This window comes from Nycticebus coucang, chromosome 17 (genome assembly GCF_027406575.1).
Source record: "Nycticebus coucang isolate mNycCou1 chromosome 17, mNycCou1.pri, whole genome shotgun sequence".
Lineage (NCBI taxonomy): Eukaryota > Metazoa > Chordata > Mammalia > Primates > Lorisidae > Nycticebus > Nycticebus coucang.
The window spans coordinates 47,281,155-47,306,409 of NC_069796.1; the positions used below are offsets into that span (position 1 = coordinate 47,281,155).

The 25,255-nt window shown below is 39.9% G+C and overlaps 1 protein-coding gene across 1 annotated transcript; it reads right to left on the reverse strand.

Moving 5' to 3' along the window:
* Window positions 1-20,391: 20,391 nt before the first annotated feature.
* On the reverse strand, window positions 20,392-23,653 carry LOC128568372 (secretoglobin family 3A member 2-like). The gene is made up of 3 exons (XM_053565948.1): window positions 23,599-23,653; window positions 20,895-21,103; window positions 20,392-20,514 (listed from the first exon to the last, which is right to left on the reverse strand). The coding sequence occupies exons 1-3, from the start codon at window positions 23,651-23,653 to the stop codon at window positions 20,491-20,493; spliced, it is 288 nt and encodes a 95-aa protein (XP_053421923.1). The 3' UTR covers window positions 20,392-20,490.
* Between the last annotated feature and the right edge of the window lie 1,602 nt (window positions 23,654-25,255).

Genomic DNA, 25,255 nt, shown 5'->3' on the forward strand with positions numbered 1-25,255 from the left:
CAAAAAATTGGTGATTTCTTTCTTAATCTCATCTCTGACCCAGCTATCATTCAGCATAAGGTTATTTAACTTCCATGTTTTTGTATGGGTATGCAGATTCCTGTTGTTACTCAATTCAAGTTTTATTCCATGGTGGTCCGAGAAGATGCATGGAATAATTTCTATTCCTTTAAATTTACTGAGGTTAGACTTGTGACCTAAAATGTGATCAATTTTGGAGTAAGTTCCGTGGGCTGATGAGATGTATGTGTATTCAGTTTTGTTGGGATGAAATGTTCTGTAGATGTCTGCTAAATCTAAATATTGGATGGTTAGATTTAAATCTAAGATTTCTTTGCTCAGCTTCTTGTTGGAGGATCGATCCAACACTGCCAAGGGAGTGTTGAAATCTCCAACGATTATGGAGCTGGAGGAAATCAAGTTACTCATGTCTGTTAGAGTTTCTCTTATAAATTGAGGTGCATTCTGGTTGGGTGCATAGATATTAATAATTGAGATCTCATCATATTGAGTATTACCCTTAACAAATATGAAGTGACCATTCTTGTCCTTCCTTACTTTTGATGGTTTAAAGCCTACTGTATCTGCAAATAAAATTGCAACACCTGCTTTTTTCTGATTACCATTTGCCTGAAATATGGATGACCATCCTTTCACCCTGAGTCTGTATTTGTCTTTTAAGTTGAGATGTGACTCTTGTATGCAACAAATATCTGGCTTGAGTTTTTGTATCCAGTCAGCTAACCTATGCCTCTTTAGAGGACAGTTTAAGCCATTCACATTGATGGAGAGTATTGATAAGTCTGGTGGAATTTTGGGTATCGAGTTTTTCAAAGGTCCAGTGGACATTTTTAATCCTTTCGCCAGTGTGGAAGTTGGAGTTTGATCCGAAGTTTCTGAGTGAGTTTACTTTTGTGGTATAGGATTGGGTTGGTCATTGTGGAGGATAGGTCTGAGAACATCCTGAAGAGCTGGTTTACTTATGGCAAATTTTTTCAACATATGAATGTCATTGAAGTATTTAATTTCTCCATCATAGATGAAACTCAGTTTAGCTCGATACAAGATCCTGGGTTGAAAGTTTTTTTGCTTTAGGAGATTAAAAGTTGATGACCAGCCTCTTCTTGCTTGAAAAGTTTCAGCAGAGAGATCTGCAGTTATTCTAATATTCTTACCTTTGTACGTTATAGTTTTCTTTCGCCGGGCTGCTTTGAGAATCTTCTCTTTCATGTTAACTTTAGTGAAGCTAATTATGATATGTCTGGGAGATGGCTTATTGGGGTTGAATCGTGCTGGGGTTCTGAAGCTGTCTGCTATCTGAATTTCAGATTCTCTAGGCATGTCTGGAAAATTTTCTTTCATAATTTCATGTAGAAGGGCCTCTTTGTCCTTGGCAGCCACTTCATCATTCTCCGAAATTCCTATAAGCCTTATGTTGTTTATTTTCGAATTATCTGAGAGCTCTCTGAGTGAGTGATCCATTTTTGCTCTCCATTTCTCTTCCTCTTTGAGAGATTGGGAGCGTTCGAAGACTTTATCTTCAATGTCAGAAATCCTTTCTTCTGCTTGCTCCATTCTGTTACTGAGGGATTCTACTGTATTTTTCATATCTTTGAGGGCTGTAAGTTCTTGTTTCAGTGTGTCTAAGTCTTTGGTGGTTTTGTCTTTAAATTCGTTAAATTCTTGAGACAATTTTTGAATTTCTCCTCGAATTCCTAATTCCATTTTATTAATCTTGTCTGCAAACCAAATTCTGAATTCGACTTCTGACATCTCAGCCAGTTGTTTATGAATGGGATCTTCAATCACATCTGCCGTATCTTTTCTTGGGGGGGTTGATCTATTCTGGTTATTCATGTTACCAGAGTTTTTCCGCTGATTCCGCCCCATGGTTTACTCCCTTTGGTTTTTCCCCTGGGGTTTTATTGAGGGCCCGTACAGTGTTGTGGCCTGAGAAACTGGGGCCCTGTCTGGTGTGGTGGAGCAAAGTGGTTCTGTCTTGTTTTCAGCTGGTTTCTATTCGATCCTATTGCAACTTCTACTCTGGCTTGAAGTCTCAGCTGTGTGGAAAAATCAGCAATTAAGTCACCCCGCCTGCCCACCTCTGGCCCCAGTTGGAAAAGGAGAATCAAACCTTCCTACAATCGCACACCCAGGGCACCGCCTGAAGAGTCCTCAGTCTATTAGCCCAGTTCAAAATGTCCGAATCAACTCTCTCAATCGGCACTTGTCTCGGGTGGAAGGGTTCAAGAGGTCTCTGGGAACTGGATCACAGGGGCCTGGTGACTCCTCTGACACAGCTCACCCCAGTGCAGCATGGAGTCAGGAGGAGCCACCCAGCAAACAGAGCAGTCTGGGAAGGTCAACGTCTCCTTCCCCACTTTGCCCCTCCGTCGGACCCAGTCACTGGTATCTCTACAGATGGCTAACCCAGTTGCCTGCAGTGAACAGACACTCCAGGGGTTTGCACCTGCCTGAATCGCAAGGAAGTCTGCCAGGCCCCCGCAGTCTGCCGCTATCTAGCAGGAGGAGATGGGGCCTGACATCTTTGAGTGTTTGATGCAGGTGATGGGAAGGAGGTGTTCACTCAGGCTTAGCCCCGTCCCTGATGCATGCTGCTAACAGAACAGAACAGACAACTTTGTGGGGTTCTGTCTCTGTTCCTGTCGTCGCCTACAGAAGACGGGCTGTTTTGAGTTCAAACGTCTTTGCTGCTGGAGAATTGCGTCTGAACACCTCTCTGGGTTGGCCCCGCCCTGGAGGCTTCCGGGTTTGTGAGCCATGGCACCGGTGGCCTCCTCTGGTTGCCCAGGGAGACAGGGGGTGTGGCCTCAGAATATCCAGAAGTGAGCGTTCTGCCGTTAAAGAAAAAACAGCTGTTGATCTACCTCCAGGGAACTGCTGCTCTAGTGTGGGCACTCAGGCGACCCTTTTCTCCTCTGTCCTGTGCCCCAGAGTCAGGACTGAGCGGCCGCAGTTTGTGCTGGGTCCACACCCCTTAAGAGATCCCCCAAGAATCAGAACTCTTGAGGGATGGGCCCCCAGACCCCGATTGGGAGTGGGGCGGGGGGAAGCTAGAGTTTCATTCAGTTTCACACAATACTACGGTCCGGGGAGGGCTCCTGCACTGCACCGCAGGGAAGTGCCGCCAAGGCTTGATTTCCCCTCAGCAGAGTGCCCTCTCCTCGCTCACGTGTCCCAGAGTCAGCGCTGACCTGACGCAGCTCAGGCACTGTGCACTCCCCTCGAGAAATCACCCAAGGAGCCAAACTCCTGGGGGATAGGCCCTGAGACCCCGAGTGAGAGTAGGGGTTCTCAGCTCTTAGCGGGGAGGCCAGAGTCTGATTCAGTCTTGGGCCCCGTATGCCTGGGGAGGGTTGCTGCACTGCACCGCAGGGAAGTGCCGCGAGGCGTGACTCCCCCTCAGCCCGGTGCCCTCTCCTCACTCGGCGCGCCTCAGAGTCAATGCTGACCAGTCGCAACTCGGGGACTGTCCACTCCCCTTGAGAAATCACCCAAGGATCCGAAGTCCTGGGGGACAGGCCTCCAGACCTCAGTGGGCGGGAGGGGAGCGCCGGGGATGCAGGGTTGCCGGCAAAGGATTCCCAAAGTTTTATTCAGCCCTATGTCCGGCAGGAGAATGCCACGGCACCCCAGTAGGGGAGGTAGGTCCAGTTTTTAGAAGGTGTCTCCCATGGAGTGTAGTGGGAGGGCCTTTAATTTCTGCCCGCTTGTTCAATTGTGGGGCTCTAGAGCCGGTCTCATGGGGGAGGGGGACTCCCGTCCGCTTGGTGGTGGATTTTATACCTTTTGTTTGCGTCCTTGTGATCACAACTTGCCTCAGCTGTGTTGATGTGCGTTCTTCAGCCTTCTCTCTTGGTGAGGCTCAAGTCCACCAGGATACTTACTAAATTCCTGTCCCTTAACTCTCCTTCTGGACGGGAGCCTTTGTTGAAAGCTGGCTTCAGTCCGCCATCTTGTCTCCCCGTCATCTACCTTTAATCTACTTAAACAGAACAATTTTCAGCCCAGAATTCTGTACCCTGCTAAGCTAAGCTTCAAAATTGATGGAGAAATCAAATCATTTACGGATATACAAACATTGAGGAAATTCGCCACAAGAAGACAAGCTCTACAGGAAATACTTCAACCTGTCCCGCACACTGACCACCACAATGAATTAGCAGCAAAGTAAGAACTCAGAAATTAAAGAACAGAACCAAACCTCCACACTGATGCAAAAGATAAAACTAAGCAATGGACTATCACAAAATAAGATGAATAGAATACTACCACACCAATTATCTCAATAAATGTTAATGGCTTGAATTCCCCACTGAAGAGACATAGATTGGTTGACTGGATTAAAAAACACAAGCCATCCATTTGCTGTCTGCAAGAAACACACCTGGCTTCAAAAGACAAATTAAAGCTCTGACTCAAGGGTTGGAAGACAATTTTTCAGGCAAATGGAATTCAGAAGAAAAGAGGAGTTGCAATCTTATTTTCAGACACATGTGGATTTAAAGCAACTAAAGTCAAAAAAGACAAAGATGGTCACTTTATATTGGTCAAGGGAAAAATACAACAAGAAGACATTTCAATTCTAAATATCTATGCACCCAATTTATATGCCCCCAGATTCTTGAAACAGACCTTACTCAGTCTGAGCAATATGATATTTGATAATACCATAATAACAGGGGACTTTAACACTCCTCTTACAGAGCTGGACAGATGCTCTAAACAGAAATTAAACAAGGATATAAGAGACTTAAATGAGACCCTAGAAGAACTGTGCTTGATAGATGCATATACAACTCTCCATCCCAAAGATAAGGAATATACATTCTTCCCATCACCGCATGGAACATTCTTCAAAATTGATCATATCCTGGGACACAAAACAAATATCAACAGAATCAAAAGAATTGAAATTTTACCTTTTATCTTCTCAGACCATAAGGCACTAAAGGTGGAACTCAACTCTAACAAAAATGCTCGACCCCACCCAAAGAAACTAGTTTCCACCCCATGGAAACTAAACAATCTTCTGTTGAATGACAGATGGGTGAAGGAAGAAATAAAACAGGAAATCATTAACTTCCTTGAGCATAACAACAATGAAGACGCAAGCTACCAAAACCTGTGGGATACTGCAAAAGCAGTTTTGAGAGGAAAATTCATCGCTTTAGATGCCTACATTCGAAAAACAGAAAGAGAGCACATCAACAATTTCACAAGAGAGCTTATCGAATTGGAAAAAGAAGAACAATCTAAGCCTAACTCAGTAGAAGAAAAGAAATATCCAAAATCAAATCAGAGATCAATGAAATTGAAAACAAAAGAATCATTCAGAAAATTAATGAAACAAGGAGTTGGTTTTTTGAAAAAATAAATAAAATAGATAAACCATTGGCTAGACTAACGAGGAATAGAAGAGTAAAATCTCTAGTAACCTCAATCAGAAATGATAAAGGGGAAATAACAACTGATCCCACAGAGATACAAGAGATCATCTCTGAATACTACCAGAAACTCTATGCCCAGAAATTTGACAATGTGAAAGAAATGGATCAATATCTGGAATCACATCCTCTCCCTAGACTCAGCCAGGAAGAATTAGAGCTCCTGAACAGACCAATTTCAAGCACTGAGATCAAAGAAACAATAAAAAAGCTTCCAACCAAAAAATGCCTTGGTCCAGATGGCTTCACTCCAGAATTCTATCAAACCTTCAAGGAAGAGCTTATTCCTGTACTGCAGAAATTATTCCAAAAAACTGAGGAAGAAGGAATCTTCCCCAACACATTCTATGAAGCAAACATCACCCTGATACCAAAACCAGGAAAAGACCCAAACAAAAAGGAGAATTTCAGACCAATCTCACTCATGAACATAGACGCAAAAATTCTCAAAAAATCCTAGCCAATAGATTACAGCTTATCATCAAAAAAGTCATTCATCATGATCAAGTAGGCTTCATCCCAGGGATGCAAGGCTGGTTTAACATACGCAAGTCTATAAACGTTATCCACCACATTAACAGAGGCAAAAATAAAAATCACATGATCCTCTCAATAGATGCAGAAAAAGCATTTGATAAAATCCAGCATCCTTTTCTAATTAGAACACCGAAGAGTATAGGTATAGGTGGCACATTTCTCAAACTGATTGAAGCTATCTATGACAAACCCACAGCCAATATTTTACTGAATGGAGTAAAACTGAAAGCTTTTCCTCTTAGAACTGGAACCAGACAAGGTTGTCCTCTGTCACCTTTACTATTCAACGTAGTGCTGGAAATTCTAGCCAATACAATTAGGCAAGACAAGGAAATAAAGGGAATCCAAATGGGAGCAGAGGAGGTCAAACTCTCCCTGTTTCTGATGACATGATCTTATACTTAGAGAACCCCAAAGACTCAACCACAAGACTCCTAGAATTCATCAAAAAATACAGTAATGTTTCAGGATATAAAATCAATGTCCACAAGTCAGTAGCCTTTGTATACACCAATAACAGTCAAGATGAGAAGCTAATTAAGGACACAACTCCCTTCACCATAGTCTCAAAGAAAATGAAATACCTAGGAATACACCTAACGAAGGAGGTGAAGGACCTCTATAAAGAATACTATGAAGTCCTCAGAAAGGAAATAGCAGAGGATATTAACAAATGGAAGAACATACCATGCTCATGGACGGGAAGAATCAACATTGTTAAAATGTCTATACTTCCCAAAGCAATCTACCTATTCAATGCCATTCCTATCAAAATACCAACATCGTACTTTCAAGATTTGGAAAAAATGATTCTGCCTTTTGTATGGAACTGGAAAAAACCCCGTATAGCTAAGGCAGTTCTCTGTACAAAAATAAAGCTGGGGGCATCAGCATACCAGATTTTAGTCTGTACTACAAAGCCATAGTGCTCAAGACATCATGGTACTGGCATAAAAACAGAGACATAGACACTTGCAATTGAATTGAAAACCAAGAAATGAAACTAACATCTTACAACCACCTAATCTTTGATATACCAAACAAGAACATACCTTGGGGGAAAGACTCCCTATTCAATAAATGGTGTTGGGAGAACTGGATGTTTACATGTAAAAGACGGAAACTGGACCCACACCTTTCCCCACTCACAAAAATTGATTCAAGATGGATAAAGGACTTAAATTTAAGGCATGAAACAATAAAAATACTCCAAGAAAGCATAGGAAAAACACTGGAAGATATTGGCCTGGGGAAAGACTTCATGAAGAAGACTGCCATGGTAATTGCAACAACAACAAAAATAAACAAATGTTACTCATTAAACTGAAAAGCTTCTGTACAGCTAAGGAGACAATAACCAAAGCAAAGAGACAACCTACACAATGGGAAAGGATATTTGCATATTTTCAATCAGACAAAAGCTTGATAACTAGGATCTATAGAGAACTCAAATTAATCCACATGAAAAAAGCCAACAATCCCATATATCAATGGGCAAGAGACATGAATAGAACCTTCTCTTAAGACGACAGATGAATGGCTAACAAACACATGAAAAAATGTTCATCATCTCTATATATTAGAGAAATGCAAATCAAAACAACCCTGAGATATCATCTAACCCCAGTGGGAATGGCCCACATCACAAAATCTCAAAACTGCAGATGCTGGCGTGGATGTGGAGAGAAGGGAACACTTTTACACTGCTGGTGGGACTGCAAACTAGTACAACCTTTCTTTAAGGAAGTATGGAGAAACCTCAAAGCACTCAAGCTAAACCTCCCATTTGATCCTGCAATCCCATTACTGGGCATCTACCCAGAAGGAAGAAAATCTTTTTATCATAAGGACACTTGTACTAGACTGTTTATTGCAGCTCAATTTATAATCGCCAAAATGTGGAAACAGCCTAAATGCCCACCAACCCAGGAATGGATTAAGAAGCTGTGGTATATGTATGCCATGGAATACTATTCAGCCATTAAAAAAATGGAGACTTTACATCCTTCATATTAACCTGGATGGACGTGGAAGACATTATTCTTAGTAAAGCATCACAAGAATGGAGAAGCATGAATCCTATGTACTCAATTTTGATATGAGGACAATTAATGACAATTATGGTTATGCGGGGGAACAGAAAGAGGGAAGGAGGAAGGTGGGTGGGGCCTTGGTGTGTGTCACACTTTATGGGGGCAAGCATGATTGCAAGAGGGGCTTTACCTAACAATTGCAATCAATGTAACCTGGCTTATTGTACCCTCAATGAATCCCCAAGAATAAAAAAAATAAAAATAAAAAAATAAAATAAAGAAAACATTGATGGATTATGGCAGTTGGCATGGACGTTTAGCCCATCTCTCCCAAGTCATCAGGTGAGAGGAAGAGGGGTCTGTACCTTTTCCTCATGTGGATTATTGGTGTGGACAGATAGCTGGAGATGTGAAGCGAATTGGCAGATTGTTGTAAATGAGGTATAATTTAAAACCATAGACTGTTGTAGAGATTTTCCTTACCTGGCCATGCTGGCCAGCAGGCCCTTCCCTCACAGAGGACAGCAGCCTCCAATTCCTGGCAAAACCCAATTGACGAAAATTTATTCCTGAGCTGAGTTTGGCGACCAGAAAGGGGTGCTTCTCAGAGCCACAAGGGGCTAAGCAACCCAATGGAAAATTGAAGGGAAGGGATCCCGCCTGGGAAACAGACATTTTGAATTGTTTGAAGTGGTGGACACCTTCTCCCAGAACAACTGGAGTGATTAAATAGACCAGACCATTCCTGGTGGAGAATATTGGTGTGGGCTGGCAGTTCAGGTTGTGCAGTGAACTGGCGGGTGGCTGGACTCAAAAGTCCAGATCCAAAAGTGACACTGAGCCACAAAAACTGAGGAAAAGGTCTCTGTGCGCCACAGCCATGGAGCCAGTAACAGCTAGAGCTGGTGACAGCCAGACCTTCTCCCCCCAGCCAATAACAGTTGCCAGTTTGCGGGAGAATGTGGGAGCAGAGTGGAAAGATTTGTGAAGCATGGACTTCTGCACCAAGTTGGGAGGTCAGATAGGAGTGCTGTCTGGAACACAGCAGCGGAGGTTGGACGACAATTAGGTAATAAACTTTTACAGAAACTCCAAAGTGGCGATTGGCCAGGTAGGGTGTTTACCGTGGTAACAGTGTAAACTGTGAATCGGGTATAAGCCTGGGAACCACTCACAGCGCCACCTGATGTCCAGAAAGTTTATGGCATTATAAATATATTCCTATGAAAGTTGATCCCTACATCATACACATAGATGTATATTTCTACATATATACAAGGATAATATTTTTGTGGTCGATGCCTTTTTTTCTCTTTTTTCTTCCTCATTTTCTTGGAGGAGCTATTGTTAATTATTTATTTTTTTATGTTTATTTTTTCTATTTTTAATTTTCTCTTTCTTCTTTTTTAACTTTTTAATGAATACCACTTTTTTTTTCCTTTCTCTCTTCCACTTCTTCCCTTCTTATGGTTTCTGAGAGTGCTTACATCAGATTTTTAAAGGTTTGTTTGTTTTTTGCCTTTTTTATCAATTATTTTATGATTATCATTATTTTTATTGTAGTTTTTTTTGTTGTTGTCTGTATGTCTATGTGATTCTGATTGTTTGTGCATCTGTGGGCTTTTGTGTCTGGTAGTCTTTTTATCTGTTTATTTGCTCATTTGGTCTCAATGTGTTTGGTGTTTTGCTAAATCCTTGCGTTGGATATTTTCCCTAACTCCAATTTTCACATTCAACTAGAAGAAGGGGGAACAGGGGATGATGGCTGATTGGAGCCAGCTCTCAATAGAAGCTCCAGTCTGGAGGGAGAGATAATGACCAGAAAGAACCCAACAAAGCCAAAGGAGGGGAGCCGAGCTGAGAGATGAGATAGATAATTGCTCGTCTTCCCTGCTGAGGCAAGCTTTGACTCCAAAGAAACTATTTTCATGTACAGATCCCATTCCAAAGAGGTTGTGTGGCCATCCCCTCCCCTAAAAGAGTTGCTTGCTTACTGTGGGAACTCTACTGGTGAGTGATAAACTGAGGCTCTCCTTCCTCACCTCACAGAAGGGAATTGCTGGAAGAGCCCCTGCGGTGAGTCTAAGAATTCCCTTGTCTGGCAGGAATTTTGAACAAATATTTTCCTTGCCAACTTGATCCTTCAGTCTACCCACAACCACCGTCCTCCCCCCCACCCCCAGGTCTGGCAGTCTAGATGTCCAACTCCTCCAGAATCCAGAATGTCTGCATTTCTTGGCTAGGATCAGGCATTGCATAGACTGTGGCAGTACAGCTGTGCTGTACCTGTGAATCCAGTAACTGCACAGAAAGACAGAGAGAAAGGTGACTGACCTGGCCCCCCAAAAGAGTATCTCAGCAGCAGATGGAGGCTTGGGTTCCAGCACTGCAGGTAGAGGCTCAGAAACTGTTGAAGTGCATGAACCAAAGAGTATGCACCTCCCACCCAACTTCAGCACTAGTAGAGTGATCCTGCTGGGGTCGAACTCTGGAGAGTCATATCCCCAACTCTGTGGCCTGCCAGAAGGAACCAGACCTCATCTTATAGGAGTTCCAGAGCTCCAGAACAGCAGCAACAAAGGTGCAGTGGCTGAGGGATAAATTCTTTTCTGACTGGATATCCTCAGGTTTGGACTGAGCTCAGGTGGAATTTTCTTCTCCTGCTATTGAGCTCCTGAGGCAGGCAGACCTTAGCTTCCCCTGCTGGATGGTTGTAGACTGTGGTAACCATGAGGAGGAGGCAACAACCTCACTTTGACTCTGGCAGGCACATAGCCCTGGCACATTTGCTTATTGGACAGAACAGGGCCACAGAGACTGGGTTAACAGAGACTGCTGGTGGGAATACTAGAGGCTGGGGTGACCAAATTCGGGTGGTGAAGGACGACCAAGGTGGGGTAAGAGGCATCAACCCCTTGGCTCTAAACCTCCCACTGGATGGGCCTCTCTAACCCATCCGAGCACCAGAGGTGCTCAAATCACACTTGAGCTGCCAATAGACCCATAACATCTAGTTGCTGGAGTCCTCTTGAACTCTCCAGCTAGAGAGTGGGGGCTCTCTGGGACAATTGGTCTGGAACTCTTGAACTGGACAAATTGCCCAAGGACCCTCCAAGGTCGGACCCTGGTTTTATTGTAGTAGGAAGGTTTGATTGTCCTCTTCCAGATATTACCTGTGAGGGAAGGGATGTCCTAGTTGCTTGTATTACACCAAAGCTGAGACTGCAACCTAGAGTTGCTGATTCACTAGGATTAGACAAAGATCAGCTGAATACAAGGCAGAGCCTACCCCCACTATACCAAGCAGGCCTCTAGAGTCACAGACTGTAGTACTTTACCGGTCCCTTGCAAAATTGTACAGGAAAAGCTGCAGTTACCAATCACAGTTCCTAGGAGAAGGGTTGGTCAACCACAATCGTAGAAATTCCCAGTCCAATTTCACCTTGCCTGCTCATCTAGCTAAAAACTGAAAAAACAATCATGGGGCAGATTCAGTAGAAAAACTCTGGCAACATGAATAAACAGAAAAGTTCTACTCCCCCAAGGAATGAAAAAATAGCCAATCCAGAGGATTCCATTTACAAACAGATACCTGAGATGTCTGAAATCGAATTCAGAATTTGGATTGCAAATAAGATCAACAGAATGGAAGTAAAGTTGGAGGTAGAAATTGTAGAATTAATTCAGAAGATGTCTCAAGAATTCAATGAATTCAAAGAGAAAATCACCAAAGATTTAGACACATTGAGAAAAGAAGTTTCAGCCTTACATGATATGAGAAATACAGTAGAATCCCTCAGTAACAGAATGGAACAGGCAGAAGAAAGGATTTCCGACACTGAAGACAAAACTTTTGAATGATCCCAAATGTTCAAAGAGGAAGAGAAATGGAGAGAAAAACAGATCATTCTCTCAGAGAGCTCTGGGATAACTTGAAGAAAACCAATATTCACATTATAGGGATTCCTGAAGGTGATGAAGTAGCTTCACAAGGCACAGAGGCCCTTCTTCATGAGATTATGGAAGAGAACTTCCCAGACATGTCAAGAGACCCTGAAATCCAGATAGCAGATAGTTTCAGAACCCCAGCATGACTCAACCCAAATAAGACATGCCCCAGGCACATCATAATTAACTTTACTAAAGTTAATATGAAGGAGAAAATCCTGAAAGCAGCCAGACGTAAAAAGACCATAACCTACAACGGGAAGAATATTAGAATGACTGCTGATCTCCCTGCTGAAACCTTTCAAGCAGGAAGAGGGTGGTGATTGACTTTTAATCTCCTAAAACAAAATAACTTTCAACCCAGGATCCTCTACCATGCTAAAATGAGTTTCATTTATGATGGAGAAATTAAATGATGTAATGACATCCATATGTTGAAGAAATTTGCCATAACTAAATGAGCTCTCCAGGATATCCTCATACCTATTCTCCATAATGGCCAGCACAACTCTCCACCACAAAAGTAAACTCACTCTGACACTTTTGATAAAATTCCAAATTCCACAGTGGCAAAAGGATTAAATATGTCCACTGGTCTTTCACAAAACTTGATACTCAAAATTATACCAGGCCCATCAATATTCTCAATTAATGTGAACGGATTAAATTGTCCTCTAAAGAGGCACAGGCTGGCTGACTGGATACATAAACTCAGACCACATATCTGCTCCATACAAGAATCTCATTTTACCTCAAAAGATAAATGTAGACTCAGGGTGAAGGGATGGTCATCTATATTCCAAGCAAATGGAAAACAGAAAAACGCAGGTGTTCCAATTTTATTTGCAGATACAATAGGCTTTAAACCGACAAAAGTAAAAGAACATGAGGAGGGTCACTACATATTTGTTAAGGGCAAGACTCAATATGATGAGATTTCAATTATCAATATTTATGCATCCAACCAAAATGCACCTCAATTTATAAGAGAAACTCTAACGGACATGAGCAACTTGATTTCCTCCAGATGTATAGTAGTCAGAGATTTTAACAACCCTTTAGTGGTGTTGGATAGATCCTCCAAAAAGAAGCTAAGCAAAGAAATTTTAGATTTAAACTTAATAATCCAACAATTGGATTTAACAGATATTTACAGAACATTTTATCCTAATAAAACTGAATACACATTCTTCCCATCAGCTCATGGAATATACTCCAAAACTGTTCACAACTTAGGTCAGAAATATAACCTCAGCAATTTTAAAAGAATAGAAATTATTCCTTGCATCATCTCCGACCATCATGGAATAAAAATGGAACTCAGTAACAACAAGAACCTGCATACTCATACAAAAACATGGAAACTGAATAACCTCATGCTGAATGATAGCTGGGTCATAGATGAGATTAAGAAGGAAATAAACAAATTTTTGGAATAAACGACAATGAAGACACGAATTGTCAGAACCTCTGTGATATTGCAAAGGCAGTCTTAAGAGGAAAATTTATAGAACTGCATGCCTTCCTCAAGAGGACAGAAAGAGAGGAAGTTAACAACTTAATGGGACATCTCAAGCAATTGGAAAAGGGAGAACATTCTAATCCCAAACCCAGCAGAAGAAAAGAAATAACCAAAATTAGAGCAGAAATCAATGAAATTGAAAACAAAAGAATTATACAACAAATCAATAAAACATAATGTTGGTTTGTTGAAAGGGTCAATAAAATAGATAAACCTTTGGCTAATCTAAGCAGGAAAAAAAAGAGTAAAATCTCTAATTTCATCAATCAGAAATAGTAAAGACGAAATAACAGCAGACTCCTCAGAAATTCAAAAAATCCTTAATGAATACTACAAGAAACTTTATTCTCAGAAATGCGAAAACCTGAAGGAAATTGACAAATACTTGGAAGCACGCTACCTCCCAAGACTTAGCCAGAATGAGGTGGAAATGTTGAACCCGCCTATATCAAGTTCTGAAATAGCATCAACTATACAAAATCTCTCTAAAAGGAAGAGTCCAGGTCCAGATGGCTTCCCATCAGAATTCTACCAAACTTTTAAAGAGGAACTAGTACCTATATTACTCAAACTTTTCCAAAATATAGAAAAAGAAGAAATACCACCCAACACATTCTATGAAGCAAACATCAACTTGATCCCCAAACCAGAAAAAGACCCAACAGGAAAAGAAAATTATAGACCAGTATCACTAATGAATGTTGATGCAAAAATATTCAACAAGATCCTAGCAAACAGAATCCAGAAACATATCAAACAAATTATATACCATGACCAAGTGGGTTTTATCCCAGGGTCTCAAGGCTGGTTCAATATACGTAAATCTATAAATATAATTCAGCACATAAATAAATTAAAAAACAAAGACCATATGATTCTCTCAATCGATGCAGAAAAAGCTTTTGATAATATCCAGTATCCCTTCATGATCAGAACACTTAAGAAAATGGGCATAGAAGGGACATTTCTTAAACTGATAGAGACCATCTACAAAAAACTTACAGCCAATATCGTATTGAATGGAGTTAAATCCAAATTATTTCCACTCAGATCAGGAACAAGGCAAGGTTGCTCATTGGCTCCATTGATCTTTAACATTGTAATGGAAGTTTTAGCCATCGCAATTAGGGAAGAAAAGGCGATCAAGGGTATCCATATAGGGTCAGAAGAGATCCAACTTTCACTTTTCGCAGATGATATGATTGTCTTTTGGAAAACAGCAGGGATTCTACTATAAAACTCTTAGAAGTGATCAAGGAATATAGCAATGTCTCAGGATACAAAATCAACACCCATAAATCAGTAGCCTTTATATATACCAACAATAGCCAAGCTGAAAAAACAATCAAGGATGCTATTCCATTTACAGTAGCGCCAAAGAAGATGAAATATGTTTATCTGACAAACAACGTGAAAGATCTCTATAAAGAGAACTATGAAACTCTAAAAAAAGAAATAGCTGAAGATGTTAACAAATGGAAAAACATACCATGCTCATGGCTGGGAAAAATCAACATTGTCGAAGTGTCTATACTACCCAAAGCAATATACAATTTTAATGCAATACCTATTCAAGCTCCATTGTCATACTTTACAGATCTTGAAAAAATAATATATAGTTTTATGTGGAATCAAAAAAAAACCTTGAATAGCCAAGACATTACTCAGAAAAAAAAAAAAAAAAGCAGAAGGAATTATGCTACCAGACCTCACACTATACTATAAATCAATAGTAATCAAAACAGCATGGTACCAGCACAAAAACAGAGAGGTAGATACATGGAACAGAATAGAGAACCAAGAAATGAACCCAGCTACTTACCGTTACTTGATACTTGACAAGCCAATTAAAAATATTCAATGGGGAAGATTCCCTATTTAACAACTGGTGCTGGATGACTCGCTGGCGACCTGTAGAAGACTGAAACTGGACCCACACTTTTCACCATTAACTAAGATAGACTCTCACTGGATTGAAGATTTAAACTTAAGACATGAAATTATAAAAATACTAGAAGAAAGCACAGGGAAAACTCTTGAAGGAATCAGCCTGGGCAAATATTTTTTGAGGAGGAGCCCTCAGGCAATTGAAGCTGCATCAAAAATACACTACTGGGACCTGATCAAACTAAAAAGTTTCTGCACAGCCAAGAACACAGGAAGTAGAGCAAGCATACAGCCCTCAGAAAGGGCAAAGATATTTGTAGGATATGTCTCCAGGAAAGATTTAATAACAAGATTCCACAGTGAACTCAAACGTATTAGCAAGAAAAGAACAAGTGATCCCCTTTCAGGCTGGGCAAGGGATTTGAAGAGAAACTTCTCTGAAGAAGACAGGAGCATGGCCTACAGACACATGAAAAAATGCTCATCATAATTAACCATCAGAGAAATGCAAATCAAAACTACTTTGAGATATCATCTAACTCTAGTAAGATTAGCCCACATCACAAAATTCCAAAACCAGAGATGTTGGCGCAAATGTGGAGAAAAGGGAATACTTCTGCACTGCTGGTGGGTGCAAACTAATACAGTCCTTTTGGAAAGATGTTTGGAGAATACTCAGAGATCTAAAAATAGATCTGCCATTCGATCCTATAATTCCTCTACTAGGTATATATCCAGAAGACCAAAAATCGCACTATAACAAAGACATTTGTACCAGAATGTTTATTGCAGCCCAATTCATAATTGCTAAGTCATGGAAAAAACCGAAGTGCACATCGACTCATGAATGGATTAATAAATTGTGGTATTTGTACACTATGGAATATTATGCAGCCATAAAGAAAGATGGAGACTATACCTCCTTCATGTTTACATGAATGGAGCTGGAAAATATTCGTCTTAGCAAGGTATCCAAAGAATGGAAGAAAATGTACCCAATGTCTCAGCCCTAATATGAAACTAATTTATAGCTTTCATACGAAGGCTACAACCCAATCTCAGTACAAGATTATGGGGAAGGGGGCAAGAGAAGGGAGGGGATAGGGAGGTAGAGTGGAGGGAGAGTGATTGGTGGGATTACACCTGTGGTGCATCTTACAAGGGTATAAGTGAAACTTAGTAAATGTGGAATGTAAATATCTTAGCACAATAACTAAGAAAATGCCAGGAAGGCTATGTTAACCAGTATGATGAAAATGTGTCAAACAGTCTATAAAACTAGTGTATGGTGCCCCATGATCACATTAATGTACACAGCTATGATTTAATAAAAAAAAAAGAAAGACAAACAATGCAAAAATAGTGCCCAACTTATAACTTTCTGCATCAAGTTTTTATTCAATAAAAACACACAATTTAGAATATTGTAATGATACATTAAAAGATTGATAGTCTTATTGGTATCACAGGTCTCATGTCATAATAAGTGGCAAATAAATGGGCTTGATTTGAAGTTCTGTTTTTCTAATCAGTGTATGCCAATTGTTACTGAGAGTAAGTCAAGTCCTTCTACAAAACCCTCCAATCTCTTTGCTATTTAATGTCATTTTCCCTCTCTTTTCTCTGCCAAAAGCAGAGGCAAAGACACATGGATTATTCACCACAGTCTGATGAAAATGAGAGGGGTTGGAAAGACAGTACTGGATTTTTTGAGCTTCCTTCAATTTAACCAGATTTGGTATAATATTATATCATTCCATAATTATCATTTTGTAGTAATAAATATCCTTTTATTTATTAATGTCAGATAGAACCCTCCAGAAAAAGTTTTCAATTGATGATCCCTTCTGGAAATGTATAAAGAAGAACTCCATGAACAGATTATCCCTGGCAAATTGAAGTACAGAACTGAGGCTGTTGGGATTCAGGTCAGGCTACCTGAAATTATGGCATGCTGGCATTTGAGAAAACCACAAATGCAGGAGATTCTTTTCCTGTTTCTCTTTCCTCTCTCCCCTGAAGTTCATTAGACACTGATTTGGGAAATTGCTCCCTCTGCCCAGAGGAAAGAGATGTCTTTATCTCTGAAGACAGTAAGACACAGAGAAGAATCTGAACAAAGAGGCCTTTTAAGTCCCCAGTTTATTATCCTTAGGTCCTAGCCCCTTTGTCTAATCAAACTGTCTACTTCTTGTTTATTTTTCATCTCCTTATGAAAGTTCATATGTCACATGAAACTTACATTAAATGTTTATGCTTTTCTCTTGTTAATCTGTGTTTTGTTATAGGTGTCATAGCCAAGGACCTAGAACCTAGCATTGGGTGAAGAAATAAATCTTCTCTTCCCCTACAAGGCATGTATCCTAGAGAAGGATACATTTGGTTAAATTTTCAAGTGTACATTTAATCCTGTGGTGCCTACAAAATACAGCAGAAAATACTAAGAGCCTCCTTCAACTAAATAGTTTTGGATTTTGTTTGTTATCTCTTTATTTTTCTTTCTTTTCTTTTCTTTCCTTCTTCTCTTTCTCCTCCTCCTCCTCCTCCTCCTCCTCCTCCTCCTCCTCCTCCTCCTCCTCCTCCTTCTTCTTCTTCTTCTTCTCTCTCTTTCATTTCTTGACAGGTCTTTTTTTGTTGCCCAGGATTGTATCAAATGCCTGATCGCAGATAATTTTTTTCTCCTCAGCCTCCCAAAGGCATAAGCCCCTCCACCCAGCTTAATTTTGAACTATTTTTGGAACAAGACAATACATACTTGGAGGTTTTTCTTGAGCCAAGGGTTGGTAATTCATTTGTATTTGTAGTCATGGAAATGGAGCTTGACTTTAAAAGTTATTATCATAGAAAGCATAAAAATGTGGCTACTGATTGAAAAGAGTATTTGGATTTTTTTCTTCCTTTTCTTCATTTTCTTATATTTTCTTCTTTCCTTTTTCCTCCCTTTGTCTTGCCATGATTGTATCTCTACAACCCTCTCCTGGGTCCTCCCTTTTCACTTCTTTTCTTTCTATTCTTTATTTTTCTTTCTTTCATAGAGAATTTATATCATATTCTCCCTATAGAAGCAGAGCATTAAAAGTGTACTAGTTTTTATTTTATTCTATCACTTCAAAACGGGAATCAGAAATTAGTGCTAGAAAAATATAATTTGATATGAGAATAAATGGATGTCAAATATTACATATATAGCATGGCATTCCATATACAGAAATGAGCTCACAATGATCATAAACCTAAACATCAAACTAAAAAACCGCTAAGAGAAAACAGAAGAAAATCTGTGCGATCTTGAAGCTGGTAAAGATTTCTTGCATGAGATATAAAAGAAAAACAAAACCTGATAATGAGTTTCCTCATAATAAAAATATTTTGCTCTCTGACAATTGCCATTAACAAAATCAAAAATAAAATGAAATACTGGGAGAAAATAAATACTGCTCACAACTTTCTTATAAGAAAAGAAACCTGGCAGCGCCTGTGGCTCAGTGAGCAGGGCACTGGCCCCATATACCGAGGGTGGTGGGTTCAAACCCAGCCCCGGCCAAACTGCTGGGCATTGTGGCAGGCGCCTGTAGTTCCAGCTACTCGGGAGGCTGAGGCAGGAGAATCGCCTAAGCCCAGGAGTTGGAGGTTTCTGTGAGCTGTGTGATGCCACGGCACTCTACCGAGGGCAATAAAGTGAAACTCTGTCTCTACAAAAAAAAAAAAAAAAAACGAAAAGAAACCAATTTCAAAATGGGCAAAATCTTTGAAAACACTAAAGAAGATAGATAAATACACAAAAGAAGATAGTAAATGCAGTGGAAAGGCCTGATTGAATAGATGTTAGAAGAGCTAAAACATCAACTGGGTGTTGGTGAGGCAACAAAAAAATTGACAAAAGTAAGAATCCAGCTGTTGGACGGAAAGAGAAGAGGTGGTGTGACCAGAGCCCAGAGGCTGAAGTCTATCACATAAAGCTTGAACCAATGCAGACCTTTCCAACAAAACCTGGAGCTTAGACTACATTCAGAGACTTCTCCCAAACATAGAGGCACAGGGAACCACACAATGTTTTTCCCCTTTCCACCTCTAATCTACTGCCTGGGTGTCTTGGGAGAAGAACTGCCCACCTGGGAACCTGAGAATTGTTAGCTACAGCAGTCAATGTCATGTCCCCTCTCCCCTTGCCCCAACACAGAGAAGACCAGAGCAAGGGGAGGGACTCGATCCCAGAGCAAACAGTCCCAAGACTGTCACAGGCTCTGTCTGAAAGCAGACCTGGCAGGCATTCTGGGTAAGGAGATGTTTGATTTTTCATTAATGTGTAAGAATGTTTGAGGGAAAGGGATTTGCTTATCTGTTAAGTGTGGCTGGGGAGACCAGGTATGAAGAAAAGAAAATAGATGAGAGTAGACATGAAAACAGGCCAAATACTGAAAGGCCTTGTTGGCCACACTCAGGAGCTTGAAATCTCTTCTGTAGGGGGTCATGATAGAAGCAGAATATGCCCTGAAAACACAATTCTGTCAACATTGTAACGAGAATTGGGGGTGGTGATGAAGATAGTTTATAACCTATTCATATAAAATGATGTAGTAAAGGCTTTCCTTGGTAGGGGGGTCTGTGAGGGCTACTGATCACTCTAGAGTCACTACAAGCTGAATAAAAACTAGCATTCTGCGCCTATAGACTCCAAACCAAAGAAGTTAGTAAGACACTAGACTTTTCAGACAATACTTTGAAAATTATTTTATACTTTTTAAATTAAAAAATTTTCTGGAAATATTCTTAGATAAAGAATACTTGAAAAAATGGAGATATTTAACTTAGAGTTAGGAGAGGGGGAGAAGCACTTAAAATGCCTGCGTGTCTTTAGAAAAACAGGTTCTCTAGAGTTTATGATCCAAAGGAAAAATTAGCTAGTTATGCCCTTCTGAATGGAGCTGCCAGAAATAAAAATAGGACAAACTGAAAAGTCTATTCATTGCTTTAATCATTCTTTTCAGGGGTCACTACATTTTAGGGCATTTAGTCTGTTATTCAGTGGAATGGGGTTTATCCAGGGCCTTGGGAGAATCATCCTCCTTCAACTTCACTCTTCTTTATCCTGCAGTTACACCAAGTGTGATAGGGCCTCCTGAAATGCAGAAGGAGAATAAAAATCAGAGCAGCTTACATGTAATTAGCATGTTGCAAAAACTATTTACATTCACTCTCTTATTAGCCAAGCTTTTTATTGAAGGAGAAACACTGACTCAGTGTAGTGAAATCTCATCTAAAATCACCATGGTGGTTGGTGGTAAAGTCACAGCTAAAACATAGGACTCTGTTATTTAAAAATTCTTCCTGGAAAGGTCACAACTGCACTTTCCTTGACATTTTAAGACATGTAAATTTTAGATGAGCATCATCAGTATAGGGGAAATACCCCTTTACAAGGGAGAATAGGATGGGGTGGGTGTTTAGGGTGACTAAGCCTTCCCCCTTATCAAATTGGTCACTCCAAGGCATAGTTACCAGCAGTTTCTTCACAGACTCAGAAGCCTCTTGTCCCAGCTCATTCACACACTTTCTCAGCCCTTCTATAAGGTGCTCAACAGAAATGCCAAGAGTTTTCAGAAGAAGCTTTAATGGATCCATGAAGGAAAGGACATTGTCCAGAGGTAAAGGCAGCACTTTGTCAACTGGGGCAGGAAGGGAAAAACTATCGATGAGGAAGGCAGTAGTTGCAGAACAAGAGAGAAAGCAGGTGAAACAGGTACATTCAGTTCCTGCGTATGACCTCATCACCTTCCACTCCATTCATCAACAGCCCCATTCCAGACCCACCCATCTTCATTTCCCATGACAACCTCTCCCTCTTTCCTCAGCTATATGTCTGTCTTTCTCACATCATTCGGTCTCTCTTCAAATGTTACTCCTCAGAGAAGCCTGCCATGGCCACTGTATCTGAAATAGCACCACCCATCAGTTACTCTCTATCTTCTTTTTTTCTTACTCTTGCCTGAAGTAGTAACTGATATTTTTATTGCCTTCATTTTTGCATTATGATGTAGGCTCCAAAAGAAGACAGAATTTATGTTTTATTCACTGCTGCACTCCATGACTGAAACTGACCCTGGCATGCAGTAAGCACTCCATAGAACCTTGTACTTGAATGAAAGAAAGGTACACTGTATGTGGCGATTCATTAGGAGAGATGCCCTGATGAATCTCCATTCAGGGATGCGAATGGACCCCATCACAGTCCAGGGAGCTGCTCCCAGCCAATTCAGCTTGACACTGCAGAGACAGTTGAACACCAGGCTCTATGCCAGTTAGTGGGGATACATAGACAAATAGCATAGGGATAGCACACATGATCCAGTGGACAATAAAAATTTATGTGGCCTGTGTTTTGATAACTCAATAGACAAAGTTATATGAAAACACAAAGGAAAGGATGACTAATGCTGTTGTGGGCGGGTGTTGCAGGAATCTTACAAAAGAAATAATATTAGAGCTATGTCTGAGATGAACATCTGTAATTTAAGTTAAAAAAGATGGGCAATAATTTAGAAAGAAAATGAAGAAGGCACTAAGATTTTAAGATGAAAGTGTATGCACAGAATGGTGGGTCTTCTGCTCAGAGAAGCTGAAATGCACTGATCCAGTGGGGTCTTTCCAGGGATGGAAGGTAAAGAGTGTGAGGTGAGAAAATTGAGTGAAAGGAAGAGATTTGGATGTCAAATCAATGAGTTTGGAATTTTTTCCCAAGGGCATTGGTAGTGATTGTGGCATGTCTTTAGCTTTAGAAAGATAACTTTCACATAGTACATGAGAGGTAAAAATACATCACAGATAGTTTTACAAAAGCATGTGTGCAGCTGTACAAATACATACATATGTGAGCACATACCAAAAAACACAGCCTTTTGCTGGCTGAGATCTACCTTTGCTCATTTTCTTTGCAAATTTAATTTCCCCATTCAAGTTATAAAAATGTGCATGTATTTTTCACCCTTTTTAATTTCCCAATTCAAGTTATAAAAATGGAGCCTTTACACCTATTTTTCCTCCATCTTCTACCACCTATTTCCCTTCCAAACTTTCCCCCATAGGGAAGGTATTATTTCCCTCCATCCTCCATTCTGTTGCCTCTGTCACCCATAGGTACTTGTCTCTCACACTACAAAACAACATAATATTCAAAACTAGTGAAGTTACAAATTGCTATAACTATTCTATAAAATACACAAGCTAAATTTTCCAGTGCAGTTATGGGTGTAACCAGTGACTCATGACCAATTTCTAGACTTCTTATTTCACATACTGTAGTGAATGTCTTCTCCATATGTATTTATATCTTCATCAAGGAAGCTCCTCAAAACTTTCTGTTCTCTTAATGAGCAGTGGTCATCAGGATGTGTTTTTTTCCAATGCAGTTAAATGTATCTTTCTGATAGTGGCCGGAATTCCTTTCAAAAAGAATGGACCAGTTCCCACAGTGCTCCAAGAATTTAGCCTCTGTGCCCTTACCAGTAAATTAAATCCTTCACCCCTCAGGACACTCACAGAGCTCTAGTTGTATATCTCCTTGGGCATTTAAATAGTCACATATTTTAATAACTTCTGTAGAAATCTTATCTCTCCTAACAGACTATAAGCAGTGTGAGAACAGTATTTATCATGGACTAATGTCTGAATCTTCTAATGCTTATCCATTGTCCAATAAGTTGCAGCTACTCAGTGAATATCTCCAGGGTGAGCTGACATTTGAATGTTGCTGTCTCAGGACAACCAACCTAGTCATCTGGATAATTGGAGATGATAGCAAGAAATGAGTCCACATAGTTTCAAAAGCAAAAGAAGTGACTTATAAATTTAAATTTTGACTCAGGATTAAGAAAAACTAACGGTGACAATTGTCCAACTGTGAAAAGTGCTGTTTCACCTACTGTGAGTTAGGCAACTTCCCATGTGGATGCCTTAGGGATCATTTGTGTCTTGTATTAGAGATTGGGTGGGTGAAATCTGAAATATGTTTTAACATTTCTATTTTCTGTGATTCTAAAACTTTTTCCAATTTTGTAAATATATGCAATTATAATGTGTCAGTTTAAGAGAACACTTAATAAATAAAAACTCCTTTTATCATATTCCACTGTCACTGAGTTTAGCCTTATCATTTCTGTTCTCATTCATAGAAAGTAGAGAAATATCAGTGTTGGAGGCTACTTACCAGAGTAGCTGCAAATGCTGATTGTCACCAGCAGGAAGACAGTTACCAGCTTCATGACGAGTGTCTATGTTATTTTCCGGCAGTTTAGAATTCAGTCAGAAAACTTAGTGAATCCAGGCCAGTGGTCTCAGTTGATACAAAATGCAATAGTTGCTTTTTTACACACATATTTATACATCCTCTGAAGACTAAAATTTCAGTCACTTCCACTTACTCCATCAAAGAAGGACCTAAAGGTCATATTTTCTCACTAAATTAATTGGAAGCTTTTCAGCTTTCTCTCATGTTCCCACGAGAACAAAAAAAAAAAGGCATGAATTAAAGCTTTCTCAAGTGCCTCTTGCACAAGCTCTTGCATAGAAATGAAGATGGAAGGGAAAGGGCCCTGAGAATTCTTCTCCAGTAAAAACACTGAGAAGATTTTACGTGAGGTTCTTACACAGGATGTGTTTTCTCCAGTTTTATTTCTTTATTATATTTTGTGTTTTTCTGTGATTTTTTTTGTTTGTTTTTTTGTTTTCAAGAGAGTCTCACTCAGTTGCCTCTGGTAGAGTAAATGGCTTTGGCAAAGCTCACTGCAACTTCAAACTTCAGGGTTCAAGTAATCCTCATGACTCATTCTCCAAAATAGCTGGGACATGTGCCAGTAGCTATAAGCATGTGTCATGATGCCTACTTAATTTTTATTTTTGTATTTTTTATTTTTCTTTCTAGTATAAATGGGGTCCCACTCTTTCTCAGGCTGCTCAAGAAATCCTGACTTCAATCAATCTTCCCAGAGTGCTAGGATTTTAGGCCTGAGCCACCAGGCCAGGCCCAGTTTCTATATATTTTCTCCAGTGTTCTATTCATTTAAAATCTGGAGAATCAAACAGAATTATGAAACCCTAAGAAAATAAATAGGAGAATACATTAACAAATGGAAGAATATACCATGCTCTTGGCTGAGAAGAATCAACACTGTGAAAATGTCTATATTACCCAAAGCAATCTATAGATTCAATGCATTTCCCATTAAAATACCAACATTATACTTTCTGGAACTGGGGGAAAAAAAGTTCTTCATTTTGAATGGAACCAGAGAAATCCCTATGTAGCCAAGGCAATTATTAGTAATAAAAACAAAGCCAGAATATCATCTACCAGACTTTAGGTTATATTTTAAGCCCACAGAGATCAAACTAGCATGGTATTGCCACAAAAATAGACACATAGACATATGGAACAGAATAGAAAACCAAGAGATGAAACCAATCTCTTCTTGACATCTAATCTTTGATAAATCAAACAAAAGCATACATTGGGGAAAATAATCCCTATTTAATAAATGGTGTTGGGAGAACTGGATAACCACATGTAAAAGACTGAAAATAGAACCACACATTACCACTTACAAATCCATCCAAGATGGACAAAAGATTTATTTCTGAGACATGAAATGATAAAGAAAAAAAACCTAGAGAAAGTGTGGTAAAAACCACACTTCTTCAGCATGAAGAAAAATTTTATGACGACTTCAGTGGCAATTGCAACAACAACAAAAATAAACAAATGGGATTTAATTACACTGAAAAGCTTCTGCACAGCTAAAGACACAACAACTGAAGCAAATAGAAAATCTTCAGAATGGGAAAAGATATTTGCATGTTACCAATGT